Source organism: Halichoerus grypus, chromosome 7 (assembly GCF_964656455.1).
Source record: "Halichoerus grypus chromosome 7, mHalGry1.hap1.1, whole genome shotgun sequence".
In the NCBI taxonomy this organism is placed as follows: Eukaryota; Metazoa; Chordata; class Mammalia; order Carnivora; family Phocidae; genus Halichoerus; species Halichoerus grypus.
The window spans coordinates 118420856-118444066 of NC_135718.1; the positions used below are offsets into that span (position 1 = coordinate 118420856).

General features: G+C 51.8%; 2 protein-coding genes across 4 annotated transcripts; both read right to left on the reverse strand.

Annotated features, from left to right (window-relative positions):
* Window positions 1-1069: 1069 nt before the first annotated feature.
* Window positions 1070-2978, reverse strand: GARIN4 (golgi associated RAB2 interactor family member 4). Its single transcript, XM_036109757.2, has one exon. The coding sequence runs from the start codon at window positions 2976-2978 to the stop codon at window positions 1164-1166; it is 1815 nt and encodes a 604-aa protein (XP_035965650.2). The 3' UTR covers window positions 1070-1163.
* Window positions 2979-6969: 3991 nt separating this feature from the next.
* Window positions 6970-19088, reverse strand: ATF3 (activating transcription factor 3). 3 transcript variants are annotated; one of them, XM_078078145.1, is made up of 4 exons: window positions 18900-19088; window positions 12713-12960; window positions 9854-9957; window positions 6970-8421 (listed from the first exon to the last, which is right to left on the reverse strand). In XM_078078145.1, the coding sequence occupies exons 2-4, from the start codon at window positions 12954-12956 to the stop codon at window positions 8224-8226; spliced, it is 546 nt and encodes a 181-aa protein (XP_077934271.1). In that variant the 5' UTR covers window positions 12957-12960; window positions 18900-19088; the 3' UTR covers window positions 6970-8223. The 3 variants fall into 3 exon arrangements, with proteins under 3 accessions (XP_077934271.1, XP_077934272.1, XP_035965652.1); XM_078078146.1 differs by having other exon boundaries at window positions 18883-19088; XM_036109759.2 differs by lacking the exon at window positions 18900-19088 and adding an exon at window positions 18076-18296.
* Between the last annotated feature and the right edge of the window lie 4123 nt (window positions 19089-23211).

Below are 23211 nucleotides of genomic sequence, written 5' to 3' on the forward strand. Positions count from 1 at the left end.
GATCTCAGGGTCCTGGGATCGAGCCCCGCATTGGGCTCTCCGCTCAGCGGGGAGCCTGCTTCTCCCTCTCCCGCTCCTCCTGCTTGTGTTCCCTCTCTCGCTGTCTCTCTCTCTCTGTTAAATAAATAAAATCTTAAAAAAAAAAAAGGGACCAGACCTTTAAGACGTAACACTTTTGTGCGTACATAAGAGTGAAAACATAAGGGAAAGGCATTGGTATGTCTGAAGCAATTCTAGGACCATTCTGATTGCAGAGATCGTGATGTGAAAAATACACCTGTGTGCCCACTGCCTTGCTTCACAGAACATTTCCAACAGCGCTGAAAGCCCTGTGTTCACCTTGTGATCCTGTCTTACCTTTCCACCCTGGAGAAAACCACTGTCCTGAATTTTTGTGTGTACTGTTCTCTTGTTTTTGTCACACATGTACTTTTGATCTTGTTTTTGAACTGTTCTATAAGTGGAATAAGTTACAGTCATAGAATAGATTTTTTCCTAGGCCAGGGTATGTAGCTGCTCACTGTTGCATGTATTCATATCCTACTGTGTTATCAATTGTGTTGAGGGTAATTTGGGCTGCTTGCAGTGTTTTGCTGTTTTTTGCAATGAACATTCTCACCGTCTTAGAACCGGTGTCTCTCCAGGATATATACCCTGGAAAGAACTTGCTAGGTCTAGACGAGAATATTGCCGACAAAGGCTGCTGTGCCCCTCTTCCCTCCACTGAATAGCCTGAGGAGATGGGGAGGCCCGCTCTTACTTTGTCTATGGACCTTCAGGAGTTAGAAACGTTTATAAAAATAGAGAAATGGTGGAGGTGGAGCATTCCGGGCCATAGTTTGACTTGTAGCTGTGGCCCTGAGGAACAAGCCAGACAGGCCTTGAGGCAGCATGAGCTTCGGCTCACACCTCTGGGTGTGAGGTGGGGGCTGCCCTCGACTGGACCCTGGGGTCTCTGGTGGCAGCCCGGTTGACCTCACAGAATCCACTGTGAGGTCACTACTGGGCTGCAGGACCTAGAAATTCAGACAGAATGCAGCATGCCATTCTCAGATTGTATGGTTTTTTATTTCAACTGCAGTGAGGAAAGCTGGAATGGAGTCTCCGGGGATACGTCCCTGAGCCCCGGTCCCCTTTGCAGCTGCCGAAAGCTCTGGGTCCTACTAATGGGCTTCGAAGGTCACCGTCTCCATGATGTTAGATGTCCCGCTCCCCGCGCTCTCCAAGCACTGGCCGCTCTCTGCGGCCTCGATGATGGCCTCCATGCCGCTCCTGTCCACGGTCTTCGCCAACATGTCCACGTCTCTGCCCCGTGGGGAGGCCACGGTTCTTGTAGTAAGGTTGGCTTTGACGTTCCTCAGGAAGGAGCTGATCCTGCTGAGCCTCTTGGTGGCGGAGCCCGAGCTGGTGGTGGACAAGCTCCGCCCCGATTTGTGGGAGGTCCTGGACTCCTTGGCGATGGGGGCGTGGCTGATGCCTTTGTGGGGGGCGCGCCTGCCGCCCCCCGGGCTGCCGCGGCCCTTCTCCTTCTTGTCCTCACGCGCGGCTCTGTGGACCGCTAAGGACCGGCTGGAGGCCTTCCGGGTGATCTTGTCCCCCGGGGCCTTGTGGCGGCTCTCGGCGGCCGTGCGGCGACGGGAGCCCCGGAGGGCTCGCTCCTTTTCCCGGCGCTCCCTCCGCTCCCTCCGGCCCTTGCGGGGCTGCCTTCCCGCCTGCCCCCCCGGGCCGCCCGCGCTCGGCGCGTCCGAGAGGAGCGCTCCCTCGGCTACGTCCGGCGCGGCTCCTCCCGCAGCGTTGCCCGCAGCTCTCGTCCCGGCGAACGCCAGGGACATGCTGTCTTCTGGGAGACCGTTGGACGAGTCGGAAGTAAACCCTGGGGTCTTTGCGGTACCTGCCAAGGCCACGTTCAGGCTCCTCGGGGACATGTTGGCAGCGCCCGCAATGGCGAGGTTGGCTTTGCCTCCTCCTGGACGCTTGGTGGCTGCCCCGGCTACGGCCGTGCTTAGCTGTTCAGGGGCCTCAGACCTGGTGATCGCCACGCTCAAAGCGCCTGCTGTGGTGCCCAGTGCGACCCCCGCTGAGAACCCTGTTGCCGTCCCTGCGGCCACCACTGCCGCCGCCCCCGCGGCCTCTCCCGCCGCCTCTGTCGTGGCCCCTGCTGCCGACTCCTTGTCGAGCCCTGTCGCTTTTGTGTTTGGGGCGGCTACGTCGGGCAGGGTGTTGGGTTTGTGGGATTCCTGGTGGGTCCCCTCCCCGCCAGCAAAAGCCGCAGAGGTGGCGCCGGCCACCTCCGAGACCACGTGGAGGCTCCTGACGCTGACCTGGTCCTGATCCCCTTTTCCTTGGAAATCTGCCCCCGCTGGGCTCCTCCGGTCCTCCTCCTCGAACACAGGCATGCACAGCATGTCCTCCGCTGGAATGGCGTAGGTACTGCTGTGACTGTCCACTGGCGGCCGCAGGAGGTAGATGAGCTTTTCCCAGTAGGCAAAGAGGTCGTCCCGCGCATCCAGCGGGGGACTCAGCTGCAGGTAGCACGAGCGGCCCGTGGCGAACTTGAGGCGCAGCTGTTGCTTCTCATGGTCGTGAATGGAGATCCTCACAAACTTCAAGGGAAGGAGCCTGGTGAGCTCTAAGGTCTTTGAAGCCTTGCGGCCTTTTCCCTTGGTGGCCTGGCCCCGCCCGGCGTGCTCTTCGCAGCCGGTGGCCGGGCGGGCCAGCAGCATGACGTCTGGGAGCGGGAGGATGGGGCTGGTGGATGCGATGCCCACGGTCACCATTCTGACCCGGTTGTGCACATCGATGACTTCTCCCCTTTTGGTAATCTGGATAAAGTCGCTTTCAAAAATAGGTGCGTACTTGAATATGTCATATTCTCCCTTCTGCAGTTGTCTCTGTAGTTTCCCCATGGTGGTGTTGAACATGCCCACTCCCGAAGCACTGTGGGCGGTGTGGTAGGGTAGCAGAGACTCGGCGTTCATGACCACCTTGTATCACAAGTGGTGCTGGCTGGCGAGGGGGGTCCCTGGGTCTTCTCTTCCCTGGCCTTGTTGGGTTGGCAGAGGGCTCCTGTGTTACACGGGTGGCTCTGGGGCAGGTGTCTCAACCCCACCCCACCCCACAGGCCACAGACTCCCCCCTTTGGCTCAGAACCTCCCAGAGACAAGGGTCAGGGTTGGGGGCTCTGAGGATGCAGAGGGGATGCTGGTGGGTGTCTGGACCCCAGACTGAATCTGTGCAGGGGTGTAGAGATGGACGGTGGGCTCCTCCTCTACCTCACCTCTGCCCTGATTTTTTTTATCTTCCTGAGAGGCTGTGAACTACAGTCCTGGTGAGAGAAGTGACCACTCTCTCAGCCTAAACCCCTGCGCAGCCATATTTATCCTCTGCTGCCCTTTGTGACCTGTCACTGTCACATACCCCTTTGTTCTCATCCCCCAAACACCCCCTCAGGGCAGGGCCACCATCCTCCCCCCAAAAGCCCCATTGCCCACATAGAGGACAGGCCCACCCTGCCAGGGACTCAGGTAGGTATCAAAATAAAAATTTCTTCAAATGGAACAATTTTGTGTGGGGACTTTTTCCCCCCCTCCCCCAAATTCAAAAGATTCAGCAACTGGACAGAAGCTATAGGAATGTAAGATGATAGGATACATTTGAACCATTTGAGTTCATGGTTTCATTTTGTCCAAGAACCCAGAATTGGCAGTCTTGGTCCTTAGCCTGCTCTTTCATAAAATTGCTGTAGACATTGATGCTAGCAGCCGTTAATGATAACCTTAAAAACTGCATCCCCTACGCAGCATGCCATGTTCTCCACATATGACCATAAGAATCCATCAAGTTTGGTACTGTTGCTACTGCCCCATTTTACAGGTGAAGAAAGTGAGGCGGTATCATTGGCCTAACTTCACAGAACTGATGGTAGTAGAGGCAGTATTTGCATGCAGGTCTACCTGATTCCAAAGCCTTTGTTTGGAACCACCACAGTACTTTGCCTCACAAAGAAAGCTTGGGCCAGCCACAGGTTTTAAACCAGACTGATTTAAGACCTTTCTGATGCACTATTGGAAGTTGCGTGACTCCATATGTGTGTATATGTTATGGACAGAATCCAAGACAACTACTTCAGGTGGTGGCTGGGCTGAATTGGGAATTAAATTGTACAGGGGGCCATCTTTGTTCCTCCCCTGCCTTATGCTTCTACAAACAACCTGTGTGTGGAAACCTGGTTATTCTCTCTTAAGACCCCTGGTTTTCTTCCCTTCTTCCCCAGTGAAATGAAGTGTGGGGGGTGCAGAGATGTCATCTTCAATTCCAGGAGCCTACCAAGCATCCTCCTGGGGCAACAGGAGTGGTTTGGAAGCCTCGACACCTATGGGGAGCATGTACCATTATACCTCCTGCCTTATCACCCCTCCCACAGAGCTAGCTGCAGAGTATGTGATTTCTAATTGTTACTTGAAAGTTCTAAGACACCTGCTCCCAACTCTCTAATCTCCCAGTTTGATGTTATGCCTGAAATCCTACATTAGGGATTCATTCCTTGAAAATAAAGGATATCTTTCTGTTCCAATACACACACCTGTTCAACAACAGGTGAATGGATAAACAAAATGTGGTCTATCCATACAGTGGAATGTTATTCAGCCATAAAAAGGAATGAAGTACTGATACCTGCTACAACAAGGATGAATCCTGAAAACAGGATGCCAAGTGAAAGAAGCAAGACACAGAAGGCCACATACTGTATGATTCCATTTAGATGAAATATCCAGAAGAGGCAAATCCACAGACAGGTATTAGATTAGCGGTTGCCTGGGGCTGGACGGAGGGGAGTGTAGGGAGTGACTGCTTAATAGGTACAGGATTTACTTTGTGGGGAATGAAAATTCTGGAACTAGATAGTGGTGATGGTCACACAGCATTGTGAATGTACTGAGTTTTACACTCTCTAGAATGGGTACAATGGTAGATTTTATGTTGTGTGTATTTTTTTTCTCACGCACACATGCACATATACACTCCTGCTTGGAACCCTTTAGAAAGGTCAACGGTGTGACTCAGCTTTCCATTTCCTCGTCTGTAAAATGGGGATAACAGTTGCTGTGAGGATTCAACGAGATAACGCATGTGAAGTGTTGAGCGTATCGTCTAACTCAATAAATAGTAGCATTTATTAGCATTCATCCTCAACTGGCCTTTTAAGCCTCAGTGTGAATTCCTTCCCGAGAGCAGTTTTTGAGAGGACAAACTGAGAAGCTTGCGGGGTTACAGTCACTATGGGAACACAGAAGGATGCTCAATGGGCGAAACTGGCCTCCTCTGAGGCTCTACCTCAGGCAGATCCATGAAAACACGGAGAAAGGTGAATACAACCAGAGTGTGGGACGGGAAGAAAGGAAAGGCTCAATATGGGTTTGGGTTTTAAGGGTTTTTTCAAAGCCAATGGGGAGAAAGTAGGATAAAGATGGAAAATAGCTTTTTAGCTCTTGGCAGAAAGTGAAAGTTTTAATTCCAGAATCCCTCTGGGCCAGAACCTTCAAAACTCTTGATTCTGAAAGAGGTGTCAGGCCAGATGTTAGGGAAAGGCAAGGGGACAAGGATGAGGTCAGGAGAGAGGGTGGGCTCTCCATGAGCTGCCAGTGTGATGTCACCAGCCCAGCGGGAGGCCTGTGGAAAGACACTGGCAAACTGGGTGTCTGATTCTGGCGGAGGCCCCATCCAACTTTATTCTCTCAGACTCTTCCAACCTTCCCTCTCCATTGACTATGAAACAAAATGAACTAAACAACTTGATGGTAAATAGATATTCGTCCTTTTTATTATTATTATTATTATTATTAAAGTATCAAAACATAAACTTGGCCGCAGGAAACAAAACTGTTTTTAATGCACTTGGTAAAAGGAGCTTTCCACTAACCATATACAGTGTATTTTTCAGATCAATTTTTTTGGCCATCGCCACCACCCACTTCCTTCCTCTCCAATTCATTGTTGTTGTCCTTGGCGGCTTAAAAACTGTCTGGAGTTTCTAACAGCTGATTGGTGGCACCTACACCTACAAACAGAGGGTAAATGCAAGGATTCTCCCCCCCACCCCTTAAAGAAAATAGATTATCTCCTGGAAGCAGTGGCAAGGGGCGCTTCCACCAACTGGCTCTTTACAGTTTGGGAAGTATCCCTGATGTGCAAATAAAGCAGCAAAATCAGGACACGGGTGTCACAGGTGCTAATTTAAAGGAACCGTACAGGAGTTCAGAGGACCAGGCTCCCCATTCATGTGCACGAATCTTAACATTGGACGAAGCTAATATCTCTCTGAAGGAAGACGTTAGTAGCAGAATAGCCAGTTTTTATTCCTAGCCTGTGAGGGATACCTGTGCGCACAGGCAAAGAGCAAGGGAGCCTGGCTCTGTTCCAGACCTAAGGACTCCCATTCGGTGGAATGCCTTTCTTTGAATTAGCACACCTATCAAAGTGATTCTCTCCCTCTCTTCCTCCCTCCATTCTTTCCTCCTATGTGAAATACATACTTGCAATAATCAGACACACATTTGGACATAATGGATGTAATCGAGTGAATACTTTAAGAAATGCTCTGTGGCAGAAGGTACAGCGTCAAGCTGAACAACGGGTCTACGTTTTAGGCGTCTGTACATTCAAAGAAACATAGTTGAGATTTTATATCAAAACTCTATGTTAACACCAAACAGTTGGTCTAAAGGATATACTTGGTTGGCGCTGTGTTTCGGGGCTTGTCAATGAGAAACCGGGCATCAGATGCCACAGTCTGAGGAACAGGATGGAAAGTCAACTATCCCGCCCAGTGGCACCCCAAAGAGCAAAGGATGACCCTGGGGAGAATTTTTAAGTGAAAACGCCCCTCCCCTCAACGGAGAGGGAGGGGGTGGGGAATGACTAGAGTTCAACAACCAACCCATTTAAAAGGAACAGAAACCAGCACAACACTTAAGTTCACCATGTCTTGGTTCCAGTATTTATTTTATCGACAAGTTAGGAATACTAGGATAAATAAGTAATATTTTCTCTTACAGAAAATTGTAATGATACTATTGAATAGGATTAAACACTCTGAGGATTTCACAGAAACATCAGAATTTAAACAGACAGTAGCCAGAGTCCTGTGGCCAGTGTGAATGACCTCTCACAGCTATAAATGCTCTGGGCCAGATTTCTACAAACATCCGCATGACAAACAATGCCACGAACATCCAATAATGCTAATGCCTGGGCATCACCTGGCTTCAAACTTGTCTCCACTGAATGTGGTTTTCAACTGCGAGAAAAGGAAAATGGAATATTCTTTGGCTTTTCTGGCCTAGAAATAACTCCTGACCTAAGTCACTGAGTGGAGAGTCCTAGCCCTTTGGAAGTTGGACTTCCTGCTTTCTTCCTGTGACATTATAACTGAGTTCGCGACAGAGGACCTGCAGTCATGCCCATGAGTTTTGCGTTAATGCCTGGCTGCCACGGGAAAGGCGGCTTTCTCTGTTGACACAAAACTGCCCTGCTCGCCAGCAGAATTCTGTTCTCCCGGGGCGGACAAGCTCCTCTGGCCACCTCAACATTCTGTAAGACCCTGCCTATGGTGCTCGCCGCCCCCACACGCTCAGAAACCGGATCTGAGGAAAATCACACCGGTGTTGTGCAAAACAAACATCAGGAGAGCACAATGCCTAGCTTTGACACAGACGCTTTGCACACAGTAATTCCGGTACATGATAGCATGTTTGCTAGAAAGCACAACCCTGGCCATTGTACAACGTTGTTAAATGCCGTTCTCCCTCTGTGTCCCCTGCGAGTGGCCGTGGCAGCACAGGACGTGGCCCCACTCCACCCACCCAAGGTACAGACACTTCTTCAGCATGAGTCCTAATGGTGAGAGTCCTGGTTTTGGTAGAATCCAGGCAGAAGATGGGCAGGACCCTGAACAGGGGCCATGTGCAGCATCCAAGAATAGCCAGTAATGTTAAGGCCTAAATCCTGGCATTGAGACAAAAAGATGCCCTTGTCCTGGTCCAAAGCCCACTCTGGTGCAGAGAGGAAAGGCCCAGCTGAGTCACCAAGGGCTCTCCCGCCTCGATGGTTCTTCACGGCTGGGATGCGAGAGGTGCACAGGAAGTCAGATCTCCAATGGCTTCAGGGTTTGGGATGTAGAAGGTTTCGATGAGGACTCCCCAGTTGCCCCCATACCATGACTGCTTAGCTTTGCAATGTTCCTTCTTTTATCTGTTGGATAAAAAGGTTTCTCTCATCTTCTGGAGTCCGCCCATTCTGAGCCCGGACAATACACGTGGGCCGATGAAGGTTGAGCATGTATATCAAATGCTGCTTCTCGTTCTTGAGCTCCTCGATTTGGGCCTTCAGTTCGGCGTTCACGCTCTCCAGCTTCTCCGACTCCTGGGGAACAAGCAACAGAATTATTAGGAATGGAGCCAAGGTTCCAGTGCAGAGAGGCTGGCCTCGGGGTGGCAGTGGTCACACGTCGTTGGGGTTCATGAGGCTGGGAACGGCCTGCAGAGAGGGAGTGCTTGGGCTCCTTGGGATGGCATCCCCACAAAGCTGGGACAGCGGCATTAGGTCTGGGAGAATCCAGACCCTGGAGAAGCCTTTGAACTTGAAGGCTTCTTCAGAGATGCCCTTGAGTTTCCACTCAAGGTTGAGGGTGGGTTGTGACTGTCATGGCAATGAAAATGCAGTAGAACCAACGGCTCAGGGACATCCTTTGCATGAGTCCAACAGCCCATGCACAGCCCCGCTGGACCTGCGAGGGCCTCGAGCGCTGGGAAGAAATGCAGACTCATGGTCCTCGGTCTTTTGTGAGTCACTGATTTCAGTGAGAAGTTCGCCTCCCCAGAAAAAATGTACATGGCAACACACAAAATGTCTCCATTTTCACTGCCTCCCTGAAGCAATCAACAGAATCCTTGGGGACCTGCAGAGCCTGGGCGGAGACTCTGCGCTGGCCCGTCCACACTTGGGGGAGGGGACACAGGCACGGAAGGACTGCGCCGTGGCCCGCCCCACCTGCCCAGGGATGCTCTTCCCACCTGCGCTTCTCCCTGCAGAAGGGGAGCTGGCGGAACCTAGCGGGGAGCTCGGGCTATGGGATGAGCCGAGGAGAAGGGTGACAGAGTTAAGAACACACCAGAAAGCAAAAAAAAAAAAAAAAAAAGAGTGTAACCACTGCTTGCAGATTAAGGAAATAACTTGTTTGAAGAGATCAATTAAAGGCTTTTCATATTGAGCCAATTGAGAGCCGGCAGCTTCCTTCTCTCGGTAAAACGGGTGAGTGAACCTTCTTTAACCGGGCTGACATATCCCGCAGCCTGGAAGCTGCTGGACGTGTATGGACGGGCCAAGACTGCTGGGAATCTGGGCAGCAGACAATCTGTGGTTTTTAATTCACACACCTGCTTCTTCTACATCCAGAGTCCCCTTTGATGTGCTAACAGCTTTGTTCCCCCCTCCTGCAGCCACCAGCCTTCTGCTACCAGCTACATGTCCTTCTTGGACAAAGACTTCTGGGCAGGGGGCTTTCTGACTCCCCTTGTGCTGGCAACATGAGGTTGGTCATGGGCAGGCATGAGCAGGAGGAGGGGGTGAGGCAGGGAGGACTCTCTTTCTTTCTATCTTTCTTTTTAAAGATTTACTTGTTTATTTTGGAGACAGTGAGTTGGCGGGGGGCAGCGGGCGAGAATCCTCAAGCCCACTCCCCGCTCAGCCCGCCTCAATGCTTGATCGCACGACCCATGAGATCATGACCTGACCTAAAACCAAGAGTCAGACGCAGAACCGCCTACACCACCCCGGCGCCCCAGGGACGACTCACTTTCTGCAAGCACTCTGTCTTCTCCTTCTTTTTGTTGCGGCACTTGGCAGCTGCAATCTTATTTCTTTCCCGCCGCCGCTTTTTCCTTTCATCTTCTTCTGGGGCTACCTATAAAATTCAAGAGACCGCACGCTTCATGGGAGGCAAAAAAATGCAACCCACCTTAAATACACTGCCTTTCTTTGCAGCAAAATGGCAAACCAGGACAGCCCCCAGGTGAGGGGGGCTGACAAAGTCAAGTCCCAGCCTCCTGCATGACACCTCTCCATACGTACGCACGAACGAAGAATGCAAATCGAAGAATCGCTAGTTAAAGTACATTGGCAATACTAGTAAGTTAAAATCCAGCTTATTTAAAAAATGCATTTGGATTCTGAAATGAGTTGGATATTCATATTGATAACTATCAGTAACGACTGTAATCATTTGGAGCAGGAAACAGATTCTGTTTCTTAGCTATGTCCTTTCCCCTGGATCCAGGAATGACCACAGGAACATCACCCAGCCACCTTTTCTCTCCTGCCTCTTTGATTTGAGACCCAGGGGCACCCCCATTCACCTCTATCTTCACCCAGAGCATGGAAGCACCTCCTTCATGAACTCAAAAGAAGCCCACGGAGCTCCTGGAAAAGAGGAACCCAAGCGCATTCCCCAAACAAAGTGGCATTATGAGCCCAAGGCTTGGTGCCACCTGTGGGCGGTGAACACGAACCAACCAGTGATTCATCCAGCAAAGACCAATCTCTTCCTCTGCGCCCCACCCCGAGTCAGCTGTGGGGGTCCTCAGAGAACAAAACTCTGTCCTGCTTTAGGTTCTGGTCCTCTCTGGAAGTTGGCTCTGACCCTGACTTTGTCTCAGGATGGATGGGGAACCTGCAAAATTCAGCCACTGGGCTTGGCTCAGAGGCGGGAGGCCAGCTAGGATGAGACACTCATGGGTGGGCTTGAGTGGGTGACAGTCTAGGCTGCTAATGTCAGACCTTGTCGTGTCACCTGTCCCTGCTCCAGACAGCAGGAAAGGGCCAGGGAGCCACACCTCAAACCAAAGAAATCCTGGGACACAACAGTCACCTCAGATCTGTCTTATTGCTCGTCCTTTGGATTCGACGACATTGACTTAGCTTGCGTTGAGACGGAAGGCCTCACAATTTAGAGAAACAAAGTCCGAGGGGAAAGCAGGGCAAGAGGCAGTTCTACCTTTTACATCCTGGACCCCAGGACCACACAGGCAGACATCTGAGTTTAAACTAAACTGGCTCTGAATCCCAGCTTCACCACCTATTAGCTGTGAGACCTTGGGCAAGTTACCATACTCTTCTGAACCTCAGTTTCCCTCACTTGTAAAATGTGATCAATAATCTTATCTATCCAATAGGGTTGGGAGGAGGGTCAAATTAGTTAAGTTAGATATATATATATATATATATATATATATATATATATATATATATATAATATATGCTTTGCACAGTGTTTAGCATACAGTCAGCCTTAGTTACTATCATTATTAACCTCACCATTCTTCATCAAGAACCCAGTAACTATAGTACTTCCTATACAACCCTACAGATATTTTTGGATAGGGGGGAGAGGATTCGGGGTTTTCTCATACAAGGAAATACTTGAAAGTAGAGCAAATCTCAGAATTGTACACTGTCAGAGATGGAAAAGGCTTTCAAGAACCATTCAGTTCAACCCCCTGACCGTAGTGCTGTGGAAATGAGGTACGGAGGGGCCAGCAGCAGCACTTCCGGGGAGGCCCAGGCATCACTAGCTCATGGTCACCAGACCCGCAGGCTACAAAGCCTGGGTGTAAACCCAGGCCTCTGGCTCCTCATCCTATGTCCTCTCTGGGACACACTGCCTCATTCTACCTTGTTGCCTTCCCAGAGGTGACTGGGACCTGGCGGAACAGGGTCCTGCTGCCCAAGCGCACAGGATGCCCATGGGTTTCATAGGCTCAGCATCCTATTTTAAGATAAGAATTACAGCAACCAAGGGAACCTGAATATTCAACGAGATTAGTTGGTGCATTCTCTTCCCAGTAGGAGAACCTACCTGTTAAACTGACCTAAGATCAGAAGGTCACTTAGTAAACACACGATCAGTGGATGAGTCTGGTGGCTCTAAAGAATATTTCCACAGATCAGGAAATATTCTGTCACTAGATGTCCTCTACATTGGACATCTGCTTCTTCCTCTGAAGAATCCTCCAAATACCCTTGCAAAATGCTTTTCTTTCTTCTATGGGGATCCTACTACTTCCCACTACATCCTGTTATCTCAGGGTATTTAGAGAATTTTTAGAAAATTCCTCGCGTGTCCCATGGCCCACCTTGCACTGTCCAGTACTGGACAAGGCAATGATGACCTCTCACGTTAATGCAGCACAGGGGATACCTCTAATGATGCCTTACGGATACGGCATCATAGTTCTGCTACCCCTTGACCAAAGACAGTGATCACAGCAGTTAAGTAAGCTTGATACACTCCCATCTTTTATCCATAAGGGAAAGGCCCAGAAAGTAGCCAAGACCTCCACTCTGAGGTCCTCGAGCCACCACCGCATGGCCAGCACCCAGCTCTCAGACCTCTCGCCACGTCTGTTACTCCAGGCGTCTTATAAAAGGTTGCTTGAGGGGGAGGAGGGCAAGTGTCAGAGACAAGTGAACTCGAAGCAGAAGCTGTTGCCAGGGCCGTGAGCGAGGCTGGCTGACCCTGGCTCCCCACACTGGCCGCCCGGGTCCTCGTCGTGACGAACACCGTCCCCACACTCTGAGCAGCGCCCTGCCTGGAGCATGCCTGGCCTGTGGGCGTACGACGAAGAAGCACGTAAAGAACGGGCACCGCGAGGAGCACCTACCTCGGTTTTCGTGACTGCCATCTCCAGGGGGCTGCTGCTGACAGTGACCGACTCCAGTGCAGAGGACATCCGGTGACAGAGGTGCTTGTTCTGGATGGCGAACCTCAGCTCTTCCTTGACAAAGGGTGTCAGGTTAGCAAAATCCTCAAACACCAGTGACCCAGGAGGGGACAGGCAGGGGACGATGGCAGACGCACTGACTTCCGAGGCAGAGACCTGGCCTGGGTGTTGAAGCATCATTTTGCTGAAAGAAATATCGAGACCCAAACTACTTCAGGGACTTAGGGGCATGGGATCAAGTCTCCCCACATCTGCAGCCCCCAACACCACAGCCGTATCCCCCTCAGGCTTCTGTGTTCTCGTTTTACACCATCCTCCTCTTGAGTAAAACAGGTTCTTAAAATACATAGCTCAGTGATGTGGATAAAATGCCTACTTGAAATTTATAAAGGGTGGCATTTCAGGCTAGAGGTCAAGAAGCTATTAGTTTTGGCTGGTGTGCATATATGCAAATGTAGCCTCAAACAGTCCTGAAAGAGGAAGAGCATTGAAAGAAAAAAAAAAATCAGTGAGACTTTTATGTAACCCCATTTTCAGTCTCTGTTTTGAAAAGAAACTTGGAAGGTACCTGAAATCAAGCTGAATGTATCTATCCGTGAATGGAAGTAAAAGCGAAGACTCAGGGACCCTTGGATTTAGCAAATAAATCTCTGAAACTTCTCCCTCAGGAAGTTGGATCCAAGTCAATGAGAATGAGGATAGTAACTGTAGCCAGCAGGTGTGTTTCTTCAGCCCAGCTTGGCAGGAGCTGGGGCTGAGGGGTGGGGCGGGGGATTCACATCACAAGGGACCAGTAGCCCCTTCTTAAAAGGTTAAGCCCGCTGAAGCAAAAGACTTGAGAAAAGAAAAGCAAGGAACTAAGAATTTGGACCTCTCCTGGGGGTGTCGTTCAGCCCCATGGTGTCTGGAAAGGCTGGGGCTGGGGACTGAGGGGAACCTGGGACTGGCTCCAGGACCGAGGAGCAGTGTGACCTAGGCTGAGTCTCAGTCTTCATCTGGCCAATGGCTGAGAGGTCCTGCGGCAGGGGACTGAGTGTCTTCACCGTTCCTGTACCCAGAGCTGGCCTGGCGCCTGGCACCAGCTGCTCCCAAGGCCTGCTGACCCCTGCAGACTGCCCCACTGAGTACATGAAAGGGGGAAAGAGGGGGTCAAATCAAATGGTCTCTGAAGTCTCATCTACCACTCTCGTTCTATAGCCCAGGGAGCCCAAAGGGACAATGAAAGGAAAGTGAAGGGTAGAAATCATAATAGTTCCACGGTTCCAATTTGGAAGAGCCCCCCATAAATCTCTGCCTGCCACATACTCCCTCCAGCAGCAGCCGTGTCCCCTCATCCTTGCAGTCAGTTGTCCAGGTATGAGGAATATGGGGACGGTCTAGGCACACTGTGCCCTGGAGCATCCTTCGCAATCTGGCTGCGTGCAGTCATTAGCCCAGTCTAGTCGACAGGAAGCCCTCTGGCAAGTGACTAACATTTAACGAGTGCCTCCTTCACACTAGAAACCTTACGTGCATTATCTCATTTAACCCTCACGAGAACCCAGTCAATTAGGTTCTAGCCCCCTTTCACAGATGAGGTAACTGAGGTTTAGACTAGCGTCCTAAACCTAAACCTCGCTCAAAGTCACAGAGTTAGTATGAAGCAGCCTCAGGACTTGGATTAAGTTTGACTCCAGAACTCATGCCCTGAACTTATAGAATATAAAATATTATTTACACTGCAAAAACAAAAATGCCAGAGCAAACCTTTCTTGCGGGGTAGGGGTGGCAGGGGCTGGGTGGGGGTCCTGGAACAGAAGTGGTGGAGAGGAGACTAAGCAAAGAGCCGGGGGAAACATGAACTCTGTGCAATGAACCGCTGATCTTTCTGTGTCAGCGTGCACACTCCGGCTGCTGCCTGCATTTCAGGAGTCATAAGTGGGTCTTTTATCCACAAAAATTCTTAGACTGGAGTCAGATGATCAAGATTTGAGGCCCACTTATTCATGTATCATCATCATACCTCCCAGTGCCTGTTTTCTCCTCTGTAAAAGAAGGCTAATGACAATCACCCATTTTTCCAGACTTGTGGAAGGAGTTGAGAAAGTAATACATGAACATGTCCTGGAAAATATAAAGCAACTGCGAGGCCTGCCCGGGATCCCTCCAGCCCGGCTGGCTCTGTGACAGACGCTCTGTGGGGTCCCGGTGGCAGGGTGGCTGGTCACTCTCTGTGATCTCAAACACTTCGGAATAGATCACCCTGACCTCTTAACTGACTCCCCCTTAAGGTCTGAAATACACTGATGGAGGCAAGAATGCCAGGCCAACCAACGCCACCACTGGGTGTTCAAAGAAATCTGGGAAAATCTGGAAAAAAGAAGTCTGTAATTCTCTTCCCAAAGCCCTGTGTCGTGAGCCAGAACCGAGGTTCCTCTATCAATTTAATCCTATCGTCTTCAGATGTGGGGAGGATACTTCTCTGGCAGGCGATAAACTCTGAGAAACCAGCCTTCTGAAGCCCGAGGCTTACGATTCTCCCATGCATTCATGTTTTCCCTCCCTTAACCAACTTGATTAAAAACCCAGTAGTTCAGGGATGGAATTCAGAGCTACCACTGGGCTGGCCTTTGTTTGGATGACTGGATGGCTCTCCTCTACCTGGGTAGTTTGAATTCCACCAGTGTTGAGTGTAGTTCTGTTTCACCCCCCCAGCTAAGTTTATTAATGAGCTCTCCGGGCTTGGTTTTTTTCCTTCTTAGTTTAAAGTCAGCTGTTCCAATGAGAGAAACAAGAATGTCAGTGGTATGGAATGTTTTTATGACAAGCATTGGGTGGGCTTACTTGGGGATGGAAACGGGTTGTAAAAATGCGAAAAAGCCTTTCAGAAAGGAAAGCAGTTGCATCTGTAGAGATTTGAGTTTTCTCTGCATTCTGCTACAGCTTAATTTCTTGAGATACTTTCTAGTTACTTCTTGACTCATTCTCTTAAGGTCTGATTCAGCCCAGATTCAGGCTGTGTCCCTACAAGGAAAATGAAGTTAAATCTTCAGACAACTTTTCTCAAAGTTGAGACCCGCCAACATTCCCCCTCGTTGAAGAATAAAAAAATCTGTTTGGGGATTTTCTGAGTTGGCTTTCTACACTGATCTTAAAATTGTCCAGACTTGCTACAAAGAACCTGCATTTTGCTTTTGCTTCATTATCTCCAATCAGAAACCATGTCATATCTTTGGCGGTTTCATCATTTTCAAGAAAGTGAAACTTCACTTGTGTATTTCTTTAACTGGAAATTCAACTCCCAGATTTTATTTCCTAGTAGCTACAACTAAGTTGAATTTTCACTTTTAATTTTCATCTCTTCACCCTGCTCGTAAAACATCTGCTGCTCGTAAAACATCTCACAGTATACGAAGCCAATACTGGTCTTTCACTAACTTCCTATATGGTCTTTTTCCAGGCCTATCTAAAAATCGTTGGTGTAATGCTGGGGCTTCAGGAACAGGCCCATCACTACCACTCACAAGCTGAGCCCCCACTGACAACCCTCTCACGCTTTCTGGGCCTCAGTCTATCTGTAAAATGAGACCAATATTGCCTGCCCCCATTCCCTCACAGGGTGGTCAAGATCATACAAGAGTCACAATGGTGGATTTATACACAGGCTGGATAGCCATTATGACGGTGATTCTACTTTCCCCATTTCAGGGGGAACTCAAAATGTTGTTATCAATGCAAGTTAGCCCCATTAATCAGGAATTAACTGGAACCCTAATGAAATTCAAGTCATTCACAGCTTCTTTTGCACTTTGGTTGACCCTGGGCTCCCAACACACCAGGTCAATTCTACCCCACTATATATTTGCTGGCAAAAGCTTGTTTCCACTGCTCTTACGTACTTGAGAAATAACCAGTTCTCACACATGAAACCATTTCTAGTTTCTCTGGTGTCCTGGCTGTGTACTTCCTCCTTCCTAGGCTGGGTAACACTTAGAACCATTGACCCTGTTCCATGCCCAGCCAATTGAAAAGAGAAGAAATCATGGGCTCTATATAATGGGATAGAACGCCCGATATTAGAGGCACGTAGGTCAGATCTTCATTTTGCAATTAACATGAGATCCAGGAAGGTAGTGACTTGCCCAAGGCCATAAAGCTGGTCAGTGGCCCAGCCGTCGCCAAGCTGTTGACCTCTCATCCACTGCTCATTTTGTTTCATCAGCAACAGAGATCCAACACGGATAGGACAAACCAATAAGGCAAATGGAGAATAGAGGGAGATGAGGGGTTAGCAGTCTTAGTAACCCGGTATCCACCACAGAGGAGGCTTTGACAGGATTGAGACAGGGAGGGAGTACAGAAGAAAGAGAACAATGGAGAGAAAGGGCCAAGAGGGAGACGGGGGTTGGGGGGGGTGTTAAGATAGAAAGGATGGGAAGGCTCCAACAGCTGCCACAGGTGCTGGGTGTTATAGCCTATCCACACTGTCAGCCTGGAGTGTTACCTGTCACAGCGTCTCTGAAACCATCCAGATGATAACAACCACAAACCCCTCTGCCACCCTGGTGTTTGTCCAGGATATCCTCAAAGCAAGAGTTTATATGTTGTAGAATTATTCTATACCAAATACTAAATACAAAACAAAAGGGCAGTAATAACAATTTCTCCTTCATTTAAAGATGGGGAGCTCCCCCCCCAGCAGGTGGGACTGTCACCCACACAGAAATAGGTGCATTGGGGGAGACCACCCGAATGTTCTACCCCGCATTTCCTCACCCCTGGCTCCATCAAGGGTTTAGCAACACCTCTATTTGTAAGGATGTATATGTGATCTCGGTAATAAAATTAGGGAAAAGAAAATGGTTAGGAGGAAAGAAAGTAAGTAGATGAAATGAAAATGGGGTGTGGGGGAGCAGAAAAGGAGAACCATGCAGTGGAAAGAACGTTAGGAAGGGAAGACATGCCCCATAGAGAAGTCCCTTCCCCTTCATTGCCTCCGAAGCTGGTCAGTGACATTAGACAGAGACCCCCCCCCCCCGCCCACTCAAGTCATTCACGTCTCCTCACCGGCCCCCTTTCCTTCAGTTACATCGCCCTGGAATCTGAAAAACTTCTTCCAGAGAGGACCTTAATGATTATCGGGTCCAATCACCACCTGGTGCTTCCAAACAGGCAGAGGCAGCCAGCACGGGCCCTGTGCGCCCACTTTTCTCACTTGGGGAAACTGAGGCTCGAAGACACGAAGCTCAGTATAAGCTCTCAGGGTCCTGGCCACTAGACCATAAAGGCATTCTCTCAATTATCTACACTGGATTCGTACCCTTGCTTCCTCCAAGGTGGGTCTCCGTAGACGAAAGGCAGAGAAACCGCGGACCCGCCGGAGGAAGAGTCACAGGTACGCGAGAAAAGCGTGTGAGAGCCTTGGGACAAGAAGTCTCCCGCCCAGGGGTTGGACACCAGCCTGTGCCAGGAGCCCTCTCCGCCGTCCGTCCCAGGACAGCAACACGAGCGCTCGCCACCTCGAAACTCATCCCAACTAACTTTCGCTCCAGGCTCCCGCGCGGTCCCGCGGCACAGCGCTCCAGGGTGCGCAGGGCGACCCCCAGCGGCCGCGCCCGCGACCCCCGCTCGCCCGTCCCTTTCCCATTCATTCGGTCCGGCTCCTGGGGCAGCCCTCCCGCCGGCACCCGGCCTCGGTGCCTCTCCGCGGGGCCCGGGAAGGCTGGGCTTGGCAACAGCGGTGCCCGGGACGAAGCGAAGGATGAGCGGGACAGCGAGCCGGAGAGCCTCGGCCACCCCCGCGCACCCGCCTCCCCACGCCCGCTCCGGGAGAGGCGAGCAGGTGCCCAGGGCGGAGAGGAGCAGGGCTCCGAAGCCGGCGGAGGAGCCGGAGCCCGCCCTCTGCGTCACCGGGACCCTTTCGCGCCCCAAATCAAAAGAGAAAGTTCTTTGCGAGAAACTTTCCGAAGCGCTGAGGAGCAGCTTTGGCTGGGAGAAGTTCGGCCAGAGTTCTTTCGCAGCCGGAGGCTGGGCGCGCGGATCGGGGACGGGCGCAGGGGTCGCGGGACCGGTTATTAGAGGGGCGCAAAGGGAATGAAAGCGGGCCACCCTCGCCGCGCTCACTCACTCGGTTCCAGCGCTCACCTCCGGTCTCCACTCCCGGCGGCCAGGGTCCAGAGGGCGGGCGGGGTCGGGGCGGGGTCGGGCTGTCTGTCTGGGGGGCGGACGGGCGAGCCCCGAGGACGCACGGCCGGCGCGCGGGCTGGCGGGCGAGTCGGCTTGGGTTCGGGCGGCTGCGCCGGGACAGCGTTGGGCACTGCGCGCCTCGCTGCGTGCGACTGTGGCTCAGAGCGCGTTGCATCACCCCTTTTATAGCCCTCTGGCTGGCGTCGAGCCAGTTTACTCCGGGTTACGAGTCCCAGGCTGACGTAATGCTATTAATAACTTCCCCCGAGAACCAGCCGAACTAGGCTGGGCAAGGAGGAGGGATGGAGGAGGGGCCAAAGGGGGAAGCGAAGAGGGGGGGGACTGGTGATGCAAGCTCGGGGAGGAGCCGGTCGAGCGGCGCTCCCCCGGCCTCTTGCTCTCGGACACACACCCGCCCACCCTCTCTCTCCATATCAGGACCGGAGCCGTCCGGGCGGGCCGCCAGATGTGCGTACTCGCCGCTGCGTGTTCCAGGCATGAGCCAATGGTGCCCAAGCCAGCGGCATGACTCCACTGCGCTGGCATCTCTCCCTCCGCTAGACTGGGGGAAGGGGAAAGATGGAGGGACGGGGCCTGGCCGCAGCCCAAAGTAGGTGAGGCTGGGAAGCGGGCACGACCTTTCTCTAAAATGCGTGGTCATTTTCTGGAGCCCCTTCCCCCGCCAAACGCCGCCTTCTCTAGTTGGGGGCAGAGTAGGGTCAGAAGCGGTAGTCCCCGCTGTGGGGAGGTGCCAAAAGGACCCCTGCGTGAACCCACACAGTTACCCGCCGGGGGTGGCCTCCGCGGCTTGGCCCGCGAGAAGTCCGCGCGTTAACCCAATCGCGGGGGGCAGCGCTCGGCGGGCACGGTGCGTCCTAGCCCGCAGCCCAGGCACACCCCGCACGAGCGCACAAGCGGAACCGTCTCCCGGCCGGCGGGGAGCGCGTCTCCGAGGCCAGGGCAGGTGCTAGGACCGTGCGGATTAGGATTTTTTAACAACCACAAAGAGTTTGAAATTGACGGGCAGTTTCTCAGTGAAACGAACACAACCTGGAAAGATGAGAGGAGCTGTAAAATCAGAGGCAACTTGGGCGCTAAGAGTGGGGCTGAAACCGAGCGGCCAGGGCGAGGAGGAAAGAGAAGGTGCTTTGATCCCCGCGGGCCAGGCGGAGGGAGGTCGCCACCCTCTTAGGCTACGTCTAGGGAAAACCCATCTTCGCCTTTCACATGTTTTTCTGCCCCCAGAGCGGAATTGGAAGGGACAGGACGGCGGGGAGTGGGGGCTCACTGACGGCAGCCGAAATGAGGCCCCGTAGCAGAAATCCCTTCGCCCCTCAAGCCCGGCTGTCGGGAAAGGTTGGGTCCTATGGCCGCAGATACTAGCTGGAGCTTCAGCAGAACTGGATTTGAACCTTAAAAACGATTTCCGGGTTCCGATTCCTCGACCCCAGCTGTCTGGGCTTCGAGAGTGGCAGAACCAGGGACCTTCTCAACTGCCCAAGGACGAATATACGTGGACGCGAGTGTGGCTCGCGAAGTTTCGAACCTGCCCGGGAGGGGAGGGGGCCCGCGCGCGCCGGTGGGGTGCAGGGGGCACGGTTAGGGGCAGAAACCCCTGCTTCCACCTGCCTCTTGGGAGAGGCGATCGAAGGTCATAGTTTGGTAATTTGAGGTAAGAACTAGAAGGGTCCTGGAGCCCGGGCCTCACCGGCAGCCCCACACCCCGCACCTGCACCCCTAACCTGTTACAGTCGGCACTGATGGAGGGGTCGTCCCCACCTCCCCAACTCCCCCACCCCTGCTTACACACACACACAGTCCTGCACACCGGAGGAATATCTGTCCGTTTCCCCAGCCCCTCCGATTGCCCAGCCGCCTGGGGCAGAGACCCTCAGAGCTGCGGGTGAAACTGCAGGTCCCCCACACCCATGTTCCTGTCCCCCAAGCCCGAACCTCATCCAGAACACCCCCTCACCAAGCTTCCGGCCCGGGACAACTCGGAGGGCAGCCTCGGAAGCCCCCCGTCCCCGCCCCCAACCCGTCTGGGAGCCCAGGGTTCCACACAGGATCCTCGAGGATGTAGTCCTGCACCTGAGCAGCTTTCCAGCTGCGTCGCGCGGGAAGCGTGGGGCGGTTGTTTTTGCTTTACTTTTCGCCCAGGTAACGGCTCTCCGGGCTCCACCCTCCACCCCCACGGCCACACCCCCTCGCACCCAGCCCCACACCCCCCTCACCCCACCCTCCTACAGACGCGCGGGCAGGTAAACCCCGGGCGTGTCGGCACAACCCCTAGAACAGTGCAAGACCAGAAGGAAGAACGTTTATACATTTAAATGAAAATTATTTGGGATTTTCTACGCATGTGTTATATCTACTTATCTATTGCTCTGGAATAAATTGCACCCTCATAAACTGAAATAAGGAGATGGAGGAGAACATGTGAACCCACCCCTTTTTCTTTCTTTCCGTGAAATGCCTACAGTAATCTTTAACCAGTTTACATTTTAATACACCCAAGCCAGATTTGTGGTTTAGTCCTGTCCTTGCGGGGAAATTCAATTTAGGGCGTAGGGTAAACAAACAGCCAGACCAGCCTCCACAAAACAATGCAAGAGAAGGGTAATTACGATAGAGAAGTCCACAACCCCTAGTCGTTTATTTTTATTATCATCGTGCCTCCCGTTCCTTTTCTTGGTCTTGTTTCATTCAAATAAGTCTTGGTTTTGAATCTCCAAGTGACCCCTGGGTAGAAAATGCTGTCAGCTGGTCACAGAAGCGTGAGCCTCGCATTCTCTGCCTCCCTGGCCCGCTGAAACTCTAAAAGTGATAAGAATCTTGACAGAGAAGTAAGTCCACCCCTTGTGAATGAAACTCTTATCCAAGGAAAACAAAAACTAGGGCTGCTTGACTCCCTGCCCCCAGCCCCCAGGAGGACTGTGAAATGCCTGCCCAGCTGGAGAGAGACGGGGAAAGATTCGCGCTTGGGAAGAGCCCCAAGGTGTGCGCTGCTGCGGGAGTGATCAATATCTCAGTCCTGCGTGTCCTCATTTCACCCTGACTTTAGTTAAAGCCACCAATGTCTAGCGTGCATACTCTGTACATCTAGAAGTGGGGCAGGAAGAGCTCCACAGACCAAAATGCTTCTCTACACAAGGGCAAAGCACGCCTCCCCCTCTGAGAAGGAAGCGCGGGGCTGGGGTTTTTTGGGGGGCGGGGAGGGGGTTAATCCTCAGTGGAAGAGGGTTAAGCAGAAATTGGAATATTGCTGAGGTGCCACGCTGGAGAACCGCCTAGGGAATCCACATTCAGACCAGCCTTAGTATGTTTTGCTGAGATAAGAATTGGAAACTTCATGCCGGGGCATGTGCGAAAGGAAGGGGAAAAAGTTAAAAGCAGAGGGGACGGAACTAGGCAGCTAAAAACAGCCCACTCGTGGCAACGGAATCTAAACACCAAAACACTGCAGGGAGCCAAAAAAAAAAAAAAAATAGTTCAAGGGATATTTAAAGGTTTTGGCAGTTTCTTACTCCAGGGAACAGTCCCTTCCCACTCTGCCCCCCATGACATTATTCTTCTTCAAACCCCAAGATTGTATTTGCTTACAGAGCTCTGGACAGGTAAGTGCAACACAAAATCAGGGGAACAGCCGGGGACCAGTAACCCCGTCCTGGCTCCACCCACTTCTTCACCGCAGAAAGGGAGTGGAGAGGATTTTTCTTCTTTACTCTGCCTTCCAAAGCCCACACTTTCTATAAAGTCAGTTAGAATGTGGCGGTTGCTCATTTAAGATTCTCTAAAATGGGCCTCTCAGGAAAACCAGGGAAGCATCCCATACTGGACTCTGAAGCATGGAAGATGGCCCATGAATGCTGGATTCAGCACTCAGCAGCTGTGTTACCTTGGAGGAGTCATTTCTCCCTCTCTTGGCTGAGCTGGAAAATGGCACCAGTAACAGCACCTAACACATAAACTTGTTGGGAGGATTCCCTGAGGATGGGGCACACAGCCAGTCCTCAGTGGTGGTATCATGAATTATGAATCAAGAGGGGCTTTCTAGGGGAAATCCCTGAATCTCTCCTAGAGTCCATTCTGTCCCTTTAGTCAGTAGCAACAGTGGTGGATGACGTGGAGCTATATCCAGAAATGATCATTTTCAAAGGAGCGGGGATAAGACTCCATACAGAAAACAATGAGAGCAGATCCTGATTCTCCATCCACACAACTCTGGGTATGCACCTGCCACTCTCCTCAGCACAGGGTGGTGCTTCAA

Coding starts and splice junctions, on each gene's coding strand:
- GARIN4 (XM_036109757.2), bottom strand. CDS start 2,978: ATGAACGCCGAGTCTCTGCTACCCTACCACACCGCCCACAGTGCTTCG.
- ATF3 (XM_078078145.1), bottom strand. CDS start 12,956: ATGATGCTTCAACACCCAGGCCAGGTCTCTGCCTCGGAAGTCAGTGCG. Junction 9,958..12,712: donor AGTCACGAAAACCGAGGTAG/GTGCTCCTCGCG, acceptor TTTTATAGGTAG/CCCCAGAAGAAGATGAAAGG. Junction 8,422..9,853: donor AGACAGAGTGCTTGCAGAAA/GTGAGTCGTCCC, acceptor CTTGTTCCCCAG/GAGTCGGAGAAGCTGGAGAG.